Source organism: Marmota marmota, unplaced genomic scaffold, assembly GCF_001458135.2.
Source record: "Marmota marmota marmota unplaced genomic scaffold, marMar, whole genome shotgun sequence".
NCBI classification, from domain to species: domain Eukaryota; kingdom Metazoa; phylum Chordata; class Mammalia; order Rodentia; family Sciuridae; genus Marmota; species Marmota marmota.
The window spans coordinates 52009677-52021925 of record NW_026000005.1 but is presented as its reverse complement, the minus strand read 5'-3'; the positions used below and the strand labels follow the sequence as shown (position 1 = coordinate 52021925).

General features: G+C 53.7%; 1 protein-coding gene across 1 annotated transcript in view; it reads right to left on the bottom strand.

Moving 5' to 3' along the window:
- Positions 1-12249, bottom strand: part of Twist2 (twist family bHLH transcription factor 2) — a 44502-nt gene that overhangs the window by 31877 nt on the left and 376 nt on the right. The window contains exon 2 of the mRNA XM_048807998.1: positions 11733-12249. Coding sequence (XP_048663955.1) covers positions 11768-12249 — 482 coding nt within the window. The 3' untranslated portion in view covers positions 11733-11767. The remainder of the gene's footprint in view (positions 1-11732) is intronic.

Here is a 12249-nt window from a genome sequence, read left to right as displayed (position 1 = left end):
CCCCGCAAGCACCCGCCCTTCCCTTTCCACCTGAAGCAGGTGAGGCGGGTCTGTGGCCACTGCCCCGCGGTGAGGCCTGCTCCTCCAGCAGTTGCTGCCTGGCGCCAGTGCGGGGACACAGCGCTTCCTGGACACTGCAAATCCCCCTTGACCTCAGGGAGTGGAAATGAGCTTCCCTGTTGCTGGACCTGCCAGACTCACTTCAGGGGCCTCCTGGAGGCAGCTGCCCACTCACGGGGCACTTCCAATTTAAGACCTTCTCTGATCTATTATGGAAGTGTTTTTAGGAAAGTCTTAGTTTATCTTCCTACTGGCAGGGATACGATGGCTCCCCGCCCTCAACACTGGGTAACAGAGTGTCCTCCTGTTTCGGTTTTGTTTTTGTTGTTAAGTTCAACACTTCTCACGTTTCATAGCCAAACGATTCTCTTCTTTTGTGAATTCACACTCTCTGCCTGTGTAGGCTACTATGTGACCCTCTTCTGAAAAAAATTTCAGGTCTCTTTTATCTATGAAAATTATTGCTGTAAAATAGGTTGCAAACACTTTCTTCCCAGTTCATTAAAAGTCTCAGAGTATGGGATTTTAGCATACAGAAGCTCAGATTTTAATTGGGTTGGAGTTACTGTTTCCTTGGTGATTTGTCCTCGCCATACTGGGGAAACCGGAAGTAGAGTCCACATCAGCCCACATCACTCAATTCACGGAGGTCACTGTCAGGACCTGTAGGACAGTGGTCCATGTTCTGCTTCTGCATTCTGTCCACAGTGTGGCCACAGTTGTCGGTGACCATCTGTGCTGGACAGAGCCATGGGACCTCAAAGGGCCATAATTAATGCATGCCTCGGGGATCTGCCCGGAAGCAGGACTTCGCGATTTGTTCCGTGGAGGCAAATGTCCCGGCTTTGGGGACAGGGAGAAGGACTGGGAGCAGGGAACAGAGGGGAGCAGGGGCACTCTGAGCCCAAGGCACCGACTTAGCTCACGCTCCCTGGAGGGTGTTTCTGAAAAACAGTGGAACGTCACAGGATAGAAATCCCCTTCTGTCCTTTCTGCCAGTGGGAGGACATGGCAGAGCCTCGGGTTCAGTTATGAGAGAGCAAAGGTGGTCAGAAAGCAGAGCAGGGTCCCCAGGGAAAGTCGGGGTGCTGTGCTGACGTGTGAGTAGCTAACGGATCTGGGCTGCGTGCTCTGCCGGAGGCTCTGTGCCGCACAGCAGGGGAGGAGCCAGGCCACGGGAAGGGTAGAGGCCGAGAGACCAGGCCCAGGCCTGGTCCAGCAGTCTGCACAGCTTGCCAGGGGAGAGGCCAGGAGCCAGGCCACCCCCCTCTCCAGCCCTCCCACCAGCTTCCTCTCTGTCTTTCCCTCCCTGGTGGCTTCTCTTTGAGCTGGGGGCAGAGGGCCAGGAATGGGGAACGGCAACCCCAAACCGAAGGCTCTCCTCTGCTGGCTCACCCCGTCGCGATTCGCTGAGACTTGCTCTGAGAGCTCCTGAGCCTCCGTCTGGATTCGCACATCCAAACACTCCTGCAGCCCACGCTACCACTGGGCCTCTGTGGCACCTTGGCACCTGATCGCATGGTGCCACCAAGGCGGTGATGATGAAGAGAAATGGGGTAGAATCTAGGCCAAGAAAGCTGAGAGCAAACCCCTCGCCCGCCCCTTTTGAGGGTGGTTGTGACAATGTCCTGGGGACACAGGTGGATCAAGAGCATATGAAGGGTTAACAGACCAGGGAAGGAAGAAAAGAAAAAGATGAAAAGAGAGAAAACCAACCACTCACCCAGAATGACTTAGTGCCACCCTCTGTTGTCCCTCTCTTCTGGGACCAGCACCTACACACAAGAACAGCAGGAATCTCACATCTGTGGTGATAGCCCCCAGCCTGGATGGTCTGTGAGCCCGTGGACCAGCCCAAGACCATCTCAGCCCCAGAAGGACAGGCTGGGCTCTGGAGAGCTCACTGCTGGGTGTGACGGGTGGATGACGCTCCCTGCCACCCCAGGGGTCCTCCCGGTCACTGAGGCAGGCAGGACAGGTCCTAGCCACCCCACCACTGACGTGGAAATGCTCCCTGCTCTTGTCCAGCAGGTAGGTCACAAGCAGCACGGAGCCTTGGGCCACTGTCCTTCAGCTCCCGCCCCCTGGAGTATGAGAACTCAGCCAGCCACCAAGGGGCTCCGAGGCATCCGCCAGGCACTAGAACCAGCGGGCACGCAAAGAAGCAGCGTGCTGTTGGCAAGCTTTGAGGTGCTGGTGTGCGCGTGTGTGCGTTAAGGAACCCGTCGGGAGGCGGAGTTAGAAAGGGGAGGTGAGAGTCGCTGAAGAGCACTGACTCGAAGGCGGCCAAGCTGAAGGCCTGCCTCACCCTCAGGACCTGTGGGTTACCAGAGGCGCCTGCGGCCTGGGTCAGTGGATTTTTTAGAAAGATCTTTGGTGGTGGTGGCAGAAATATTCATAATATAGAATTTATCATTTGAACCATTTGGTAGAATATGATTCAGTAAGTGCTTTTACATTCTTGTGAAAACATTATTGCTATCGAGTTCCTGAGTGCTCGTGGTCACTCCAGAGATGCCGCACCTGTTGCCCTTCTCGCCCCCAACCTCTGGCAGCCGCCAGTCAGCTGCCGGCCCTGCAGGTCACACTCCAGACACTTGCTAGGAGTGGACTCGTACAAGACTTGGTCTCCCACTAGCTTTGAGCTTAGCACAGTGTTTGGAGGCTTGTCTATGAGGAAGCAGGACGGGCGCTGCCCTTCGTGGCCCAGTCTTGTTCTCTCGGGCATGGAGCACCCCTGATCTGTCGGTCCTCAGCGGGGACCCTGCCGTGTCTGCACGCTGGCTGCAGTGAGCAGTGCTGCCGTGAGCGTGCACAGGTGGTTGTTTGCACACTCCTCAGGCTCTGGGTGTCCGTGGACAGCAGTGTCGGGGGTCACCCGGTGCTTAGAAATCCACCATTGAACAGACGGGAAGCCGAGAGCCAGAGAGGCCATTCCCTGGGCCCACAGAGAATGCAGGGCCGAGAGCAGGGGGGGGCTCTTGGCGCGTCTGGCTGCAGTGCGGTCTTACCCAGGCCTGACCCCAGACGCAGACTGCGGGTTTGGCCCAGCACAGCCTGGTTCCCAAGGGCCCCCTACAGAGACGACGGCCTTTGGTCTCTGTCTAATTAAAATTTCTCAAATTAGAAAAATACCACGTCAGAGATGTTCACTCTGGGGAAGGGTCACACATGATTGATTTGGAAACAGTGACTTAAATTAATGGCCAAAGCCATCGTGAAGAGTCAGGCTGATTGGACGCAGCCGCAGCATTTACATGTTCTCAGAACCTTACTGAGAGGCTGGAGTGAGGGGGGCGGGAGCAGGCGCCCCGAGTGGCGGCCAGGGAGCGCCCTTCCGCCCCGCGCTTTCCCTTTCCTCCTTGGTCAGAAACACTGGGGTGATGTAATGACCACTGAACAACACTCGCAAGTTTCAGAAAACTGCAGGCCCCAGCCGCCCGCCCAGGCGTCCCTGAACCCGCACTGTGTGCTGCCCGCTGCCGAGGGCACGTCTGGCCCCCTCAGGAGTCCTGCGTTCTGCGGGCCGTGCCGCCCGACCCCGGCGCTGGCTTGGCTCTCGGAGCAGAGCTGGTTCCGTTTCCTCCACAAACCTCAGCCCTGGCTGGGCACAATCTTCTGGAAGGCACCTCAGGTCCAGGAGGCTTTTAAAGCGACCTCTGACCTCTCGTTGGCCTGGGTGGACACTGAGCCTGAGTAGGGCCCAGTCAGGCTGGGCTCACACTCAGACACTGAGCCACCAGAGGGGACTGTGCCCAGCAGCTCAAGGGCAGCTCACGGGGTCCCTCCTCTTCCTCCACCATCAGGAGGGGATCTGCAGCTCCCTTGAGCAGCCCAGGCCACTCGGCACCCTCCTCCTGGATGCCCTCCCTGCCCACCCAGCTCCAGGGACTTTTTGCCTTCTCTGGCACCTGAGGCCCGATGATCCTGGCAGGGTCCTCAGAGGCAGGCACTGCCGTGGTCTCTTGGATGCCCCGTCACAGGCAGCATTGAAGTCTCGGAGCAGATGGGAGACGGATGTGGCAGGGCCTTGCTGAACCGCCCGCGCCTGGCCTCTGCCCGCGTAGCACTGCAGCGGCATGGAGGTGGCCCTGTTGGAGTTTTACAAAGCCTGGTTTTTCTGGGAAGGCTTGTTCTGATAAACTCTTCTCTTCTAGGTCTCTGAGGAGCTCTGAGGGCAGAGAGGACGGGATTCCGCAGCCAGCAGCGGAGGGGCCCCCAGCCCCACACGAGCCTGCACTCTGCTGGCTTCTTAGGNCCCCCCCCCCCCGTGCCCCAGATTCTTGTGAAATTCTTCCTGTATCACTTTTCCTGTTCGTGTCCCAATATTCTCTTTTGCTTTGCCGTTCCTGAAAAAGCCCTTCTTTTCGTGAAGAGCAGGCCAACGTGTGCGGGGTTGCTGGGACTCTCGAGGAGGCGAAACCATCCAACCCCGGAACAGCACAAAGTTTCCACCTTGAAAAGCAACGAAACACGTGAGGAGGGCTCTGGGCCATGGGGAGGGGCAGAGGCACCGTGCGCTCATCTTCCGCTTGCCTCCCGACCACAGCACCATCTGTGCTGTCAGGAGACGGTCCAGACCAGAGTCCGAGGACCTGCACTGCTGGGACGCCCGGCCGCAACTCGCCCCACATCGCGGCCTGCTCGCGGCTCCCGGTGGACACACAGAGAGGCCACGCGGCAACCCCAGCCCCACCCGAGAGCACCACAGACTCCAGCCCTGGGCAGCTCTGGCAGGTCACCCAAGTCCCTGCAGCTTTGGCATGGTCTAAGCCAGTCATTTCACAAGGGACAAATCTACACACAGGGCACGTCAGGCTTCTCGGGACACAGATGTTGGTTCACTGTATTTTTGCTCTAGGATAAATGGCAAATTTTCTAGAAAACAGTGGTGAAGACATCTAAGGAGAGCAGTGGCCGGGGACACAGGTGGGGGCATGGGGTGCACCCCTCTGTGCCTCAGAGAGCTGGCAGAGCACTGAGGACCCTTGGGAGGTGTCTGTCCCTCGTGCTGCTCTGGGGACCTGACTGTGGGCTTTGGGGGTGGGAAACCTCACGTGGTCCTCTGAGATTAATGTTCGAACAGATGCTGTCCCAGAGAAGAAGCAGCAAACCCATGAGACAGACTGGGCTGGGCTTGGGACGGGGGGACAGCCACCAGCCCTGGAACAACACAGAGGATCACACCCAGGAGACAGGACGCTCGAGGCTGGGCCCACACTGAGCGTCTGGGCCAGCAGGGAACCAGTGCACGCGCACCCTGCGATTCATGAGGACTTGACGTCAGGAGGTTCCGCTGCTGGACACAGAGCCACGCGGATGCCCAACCTGAGACAGAAACAGCAGCCTTACCCCCTCTCATCCCAGCCACCCAGGCATCTCCCAAAGAAACAAGGATGACCTTACTGTTTACTTACTAAGACAAAATCATTAGGAATGAGATTTAAAATTCATGTGCCTAGGGCTGGGGATGTGGCTCAAGCGGTAGTGCACCTGGCATGCGTGAGGCACTGGGTTCGATCCTTAGCACCACATACAAATAAACATGTTGTGTCTGCCAAAAACTAAAACTGAATATTAAATTTAAAAAAAAAAATTCACGTGTGCTTACCAGAAGAGACTCAGAAGTGTGATTTTGCCACCTGCAGTAGCTGGCCTGGCTCACGCCCCACCTTGGAGTCAGGGAGCAAATGACAGGGGCAGGCTCTTCCACCCCCAGGTCAGAGAGTCAAAGATGAAACTAGCCTTGGGCTTCTGACTCCTCTGCATGCCCCTCAAACCAGATCATCTGGACAGGAACTAAGGGAAAATTTGTTGCTAGATCTGAGATAGCAAGGAAATGCTGCCTGCCCCACATGTCTGCTACAGCATGTTAAATCAGAGTGAGACACAAAGAAACACCCTGCACACAGCAGAGCCAGGCCTGGAAACCCTCAGTAGAGTTGCCTTCCAGGGAGTCTGCTTGTTTTATGAGCCACCCTGCAAGGAGCCCACACCTGCCTCAGAAGCAGGCGCTCTCTGGAGCCTGCAGAACAGGACCCGTCACAGGGAGGTAACGGAAGGCTGGGGGCTTTTGTCTGTGTAGCGACAGAGAACAGCATAGCCACGGGCACTCTGGGCACTGCCTTCTCCACTGCAGGCAGCACAAGGACCCCGGGCCCTGCCCTCTCCCTGCCCTTTCTGCCCTCTCACAGCCAAAGGTGAAACCCTGCCTGTTCCCCTCTCTGAGCCACCCTGCTTGGTGCTGCAGGAAGGCTCAGGCTGTGACCACACACCAACTTCAGCCCCGGGCTGGGGCGGGTCTTAACACTTGGTCACAGTCAAAGGGTTAATAAAAACCAGGGGATCTGTCCAAATCCTCCTGTCGGTGACACCCCAGACCTACACATCCACAAACACAAACTTGCTGTCCAATTAAACTGTGATAAACAGGAATCTAATGCAGGCAATGCAACCAACTGGACTATTTCTCCCCCAAAGATAGACCCTGGCAGCCACGTTGAAGGCCAGCTGTGAGCGGACAGACAGAAGCCCTTCTCACAACAGTGACTCTGATAGCTGGAAGCCCTGGGCTCAGCCCTGGCCTGAGCTTAAGTAACAGATGCGAAGACACTGCACCAAAGGAGGAGTCTCTCCACTTTTAAAGTCAGTGCTCTTGGGGTGTGAGAAGGAAGCCGCAGCTCCACAGGAGCACCTGGCTATCCAGAGCCTTGCCTCGTCCCGTCAACGGCAGAGGGAGGGTCCCTAAGCAGCAGCCGCAGCCCTCTCAAAACCATGTCCGTCCCACTGGGAATCACAGGATCCTCACCTACTCCAAACAGCGGAGCTGCAGCTGAAGTGACACAGACGTCCTAAGCATGTCAACACGGCTTGGGTTCAAAGGACTCTTCAACTAACCACTAAAGATTTCCCTCCTGTTGGAATAAAGTTATGTGCTGGCTTTTCCAGTTTCAGATCCAAGTCTCCCTTTGATGTGACAACCGTCAGTAATCGCTGAAGAAAAGAAATCCATTGTGCCTCAGTTTACATCAGCATGAAACTCACATTGTCACGTCACTGTTCCCGTTCCAAAGCAAACGTTCCATTAAGACACATTCAAAGGCTCACTACTGGGCAGAGATGCAGAATATGTTCCTGGGACTGAGGTCGGGGCCTGTTCTCTTTCTCCCTGCCACGCACCCTGCCCTCTCCCTCTCACCTTGTGCGACTCCAAGTACAAAAACTTCAATCTCTACGCTACTTGGAGAATTATTTTTTTACACACCATTTGCTTTAGAATTTTGTGTGTACTTGACAAAAGTGAACACAGGTTTAATACCCTAAAATAAAATGTATATCAGTTCCAGGTGAGTATTTCCCCACTGTGTTTGCGGAATACTTTCTCTATTGGAATAGGAACAAACGTATTCCTGTTGGAATCAGCGCCTCTTCTTCCATGTTTCTGGGATGCCACTCCTTGCTTAAGAATGTAAGAAATCACTTCTAATGGATTATTTATTGAAAATACATCAAGAGTTCCCACATTTTGAAGAGATGTATAGTTATGTATGCAAATGCTATCAGGGAAAAAAGCATGAAATTTTGCTTAAAGTAGATTTTTAGTTAATTACTCTTAAATAAAGCACGGTAACAGTTCTTTGTGAAATTTGCTCATTTAAATACAGTTTTAAAATTTTATGGAATATTTTTTCTAAAAATGTTAATTTTGAGATAGTTGTGGATTCTCATGAGGCTACTGATAAATTAATGTAGACACCCCTTCCCTCTTCACAACATCTTGCCACACGAGAGCACAAGGTCCCACCCACTGATACACTCCCCAGAACTTGCTCAGGTGCCGCGGTCCCGCGTGTGCACATGCGTGTGCATGCGTGCTTAGTTCTATGCGTTCTCAGCACACGTGCAGACTCAGGTGACCACGTGGAACATCTTTTCCAGCAGTTTCTGATTTCAGTGTTTCGTCTTGGCTTTACTTTAAAAACACCCATGTGTGTGTCTCTCAGATCCTGTTTCTTCTTTATTGCTCTCTCCATTTCTTGGCTACAGTGACTTATCCATCTCTTCTTTGAATTTTATGGCCTCTTTTGTGAACTCTTTGCTAGCAGAGAGCTTTGCTTTTGGTTTGCTTTTTGCAGCACATTTATCCTTTCCCAGGAAAGACACAAACATAAACAGACATTCCAGCCTCCATGCCCAGGGTTCTTAAAGACACCAGTGAGAATAGATTGATATAAATACTCAGCTCAAAAACTGTCATAAAAGCTCAGCCTTTAAAATTGACTTATTAAAATATTTGTGTTTTTTTTAAAGCCCTGATTTAAACTCAAGTTATGCGTTACAGTACTCCGCACCGAAGGAGTTTACTTTATGATCTTTTTGCCAGGCAAAAGGAATCCGGCATCCATGCCGGCAACTCGGGACACAGGCGAGCAAGGCCGACAAGAGCAGTTCTTTCAGGCTCATGATGTGTCAGAAGAATAGGTGTTTTCAGAAAAACCTCAATAAAGGTTTCTATTTCAAATGGCCTCAAACGGCCACCCACAGGTCCCGTCCCCACAGCTCCCACTCGGCCAGAGGTGTAAGTAGCAAGACTTCCTTGACACCAGACTGGAAAAACAACTACTGATATTTAAGGGGCCAGGAAGCACCCAGTGGAGGCCGATCCTTCCTCAGACCTCACTGCTCATGTCCCAAGCAGCTCGGCCGCCGCGCCCTCCACTTCTTCCCAGTCAAAAGCTCCACTGGGATCTGCGTTTCCATTCTTCTCCACAGGGAATCAAATCTCTTTTGAGACAGGAGCTAACAAGCATCTCCAAAACGCCAAGTTTGAGGGGCAAGGGAGGCTCTCGTGGATCGGGTGGTAAGAGGATCGGGTGGTAAGAGGATCGGGTGCTTTCTCCAAAGGAGAAGAGTTGTCAGAAAGGGAAAGCAATGAGCCTGCCAAGTCTGACTCAGCAGAAGATAAGAGAAGACGATTTCTGTCATGAGGAAGCGGAGAACAAGCGCATTCCGCCTGGTAAGTAGTGGTGGCCTCCACGCGCCTCCAAGCCAGGCGCTCTGACCCTCTCAGAGGCTCAGGCATTTCACCAGAACGCTCAGCACTCCTTTGGGGACTTTTCAATTACCTGAGTCCAGCTGACTGGGCAACACCAGCAGGAGAGAGGTGAAGGGGAGCACCTGCAGAGCCTCCCATCCTCGGCTTTTGTTGCTCCTGCTGTTGGTCACACAGCCTTCCTGTGCGTGAAGATCTCTCACTAGACATAAGACCAAGTATGCAAATATCCAGACACGTTCTGCTGATACATGTAATAAATGCTTCTTGGAAATATTACAAATAAATCACACGCCACTGAACAACATTTCCAGAAGTCAAACAAATTAGTACTGAGTATGCTGAAAGAGAAAATGAGTTTAAAAAAAAAAAAAAGGAGAGAGAGAGGACGAAGCTGTTGCCTCTCCTGCTGGTGATAAGCAGGCAGGATTCAGACGGTTCCTTGTACCCTTCTCTCCTCTTGTACGCAGTATCAACTATGCAAAGAGCGGGGTTTATCTGCCTTAGCCATTACATTCAATTATATAAAAAATAAACATGCCCACATAAAGATCGGTTGCTCTCCAACTAAGTGTGTTATCTAATACATGAAGGGCTTTTTGTCCAAACAAGCCTTTAACAGTTTTCATTTATTTATCACAGGTATTGTGCTTTGTGTTTATCTAATATTTAATTGTGGTCTGTGATTGACTCTCTTACGTTTTACAGAGTGAGATTATTTTTTAAATAAATTTTAAATGTTCCTGCAGAATTTTTCATTGGGACAGTATCTCCTGGCATTTTTTTTTTCAGTAATTTTTGGAGGGTAGTCTTAAGGATAAAGCTGTTGACATTCTCCTTAAACAAAGCTGTGTGTGTGTGTGTGTGTGTGTGTGTGTCTGTGTGTTTAAAGGATGACATTCCTCATCTGTCTCTTCTTATTTCAGATGTGGTGTAAACTGCGGATGGTATAAAGGGTAAATGGAAGTCACTAATGAAAGCGCATAATTTAGGCAACAAAAACCAGAATTAATGTATTATCCTTCTGTAGCATTTAGTACTTGGCCAATCCAAACTTTCCATTCCTAGAGAAATAGGCGATTGAGACAGTTTCCATCTGTTTTTGACAAAGACAGAAGATTCCCACAGTTATTCTCTGTTAAAAATTCTTCTTTAAAACAATAAAACTGTCATTGTCTTAGGGGGCTATTTTGTCAAGAAAATTTTCAGTGATGCAGAAATAAAAGAAAAAGGAAAAAGAAAGAAAACCAACCTGCAGCAGTTGGACCCTTTTGTTGCCACAGCAGGACCCCCGCTGATATTACAGAACCACATGAAAAAGAAATGGATGCTTTTGGGAGAATGGATGACCCGCTCTAGATTTGTCTTAATTCTTTCTGGGTGAAGCAGAGACTTTTATAAAAGTATCACAAAGACGGAAAATTAAAACATATTAGGTGAGAAGGTTTTCAACGCGTTCTCCGTCCCCACCTCGCCCCCCGCAAGAAGAGATCCTGATCCTCTCCACCGCCGCCGAAGGCCCTGGGAAGAGGTGCCCACTGCCTCACAGCCTCGGCGAGAGGACGGCGCCTCCGCGGCTGGAATCTGTCGACGGGACTGGGTAGGTGTCTGGTGAGAAGGAGCGGATGCGGGGGCCCTGAGCGCTCTTCCATAGGAAACCAGACCTGAGTCTCTGCCCCGAATCCCGGTGGTCTTCTCCCCCGCAGGGCCAGGCGCACACTGCCTCTTTTCCCCCAGACCCATCATCTCCCAGCCTGGAGCCCCAGCGCCTGCCTGCGGGTCAGTACGCTGGACCCACACAGACGGATCCCCTGCCCTCCTTTCCAAATTTCAAGGTCGGACCCCGAGGCTCCCAGCTCTTAGCTCCCCTCCACCTGCATATCCGCGGCCGGGCGTGCGTTCTCAGCTGCCAGGTCTGCTCCACCCTCGGCTCTGCGCGCTAGGCCGGGTGTCCTGTGCTCCAGGATAGAGCCTGTCTTCCGCTCTGCGCCCCTCTGACACCCGAGGCGCAAGCGCAGGACAGCGTCCTCCTGTCCACCGAGGGTAAACCCCAGTGCCTCAGGCCCGCATCTCTGCACCCACTGGACGGGCCACCCAAAGCGCAGGCCAGGACTCCCTGTAGGAGCAGCCAGCGAGTTCTGAGTGTCCGCACGAAGAGCGCACTCTGCCGCTCCATCCGACAAGGGCAGAGCAACAAGTCCGACACGACTCTCTCAGCAGCTCCCCTGGCCACCCTGGCTCGGAGGGGTGAAAAGGATCACCATCTCCCTGCCCTGACGGGTCCTAGGAGAGTCTCCCCTACAGTCATCCACAGACATCCACACACACCACCAAGAATGGGAAATGCAAGAGTTCCTCTAGGTACTCCTGGACCTTGCTGGAAGTCACCAGTCTGTGGGTCCCCAACTGACACGCTTTGCAAAAGGCCTCCAGGGTGCCTCTGGGTCTTAGAAACTGCCGGGCTGCCCCTCATCCATCTTTAGGAGAGAAAGCGCACCCCATTCACCCTGCCGCGGCCCGCCAGGCCTCCACTAGGAGGGATGCTCAGGCCCCAGACACCCTGGGGTCGGCCCGCCCGCCCCTGCAACGGAGGGCGCCCAATCGCGCGCACAGCACCTACCCTGGTGCGCCGGTCCGGAGGTGGGTGGCGCGGCGCTAGTGGGAGGCGGACATGGACCACGCGCCTTCCATGCGCCACACGGAGAAGGCGTAGCTGAGGCGCTCGTGGGCCACGTAGCTGCAGCTGGTCATCTTATTGTCCATCTCGTCGCTCTGCAGGACCTGGTAGAGGAAGTCTATGTACCTGGCGGCCAGCTTGAGCGTCTGGATCTTGCTGAGCTTGTCCGAGGGCAGCGTGGGGATGATCTTGCGCAGTGCAGCGAAGGCCTCATTGAGCGACTGGGTGCGCTGGCGCTCGCGCACGTTGGCCAGGATGCGCTGGCTCTGGAGCTCCTCGAAGGACTGCGCGCTCGGGCTGCCCTTCTTGCCGCGCTTGCCCGGGGTCGGGCTGCCATCTTCGCTTGACTTCTTGCTGTAGCGCCGCTTCCGGCCGAAGCGCTTTGGCTGCCGCTCGAGCTCCTCCTCGCTGGTGCCCAAGCTGTCCACGGGGGACACGGGCGAGCTGGAGCCCTCCTCCA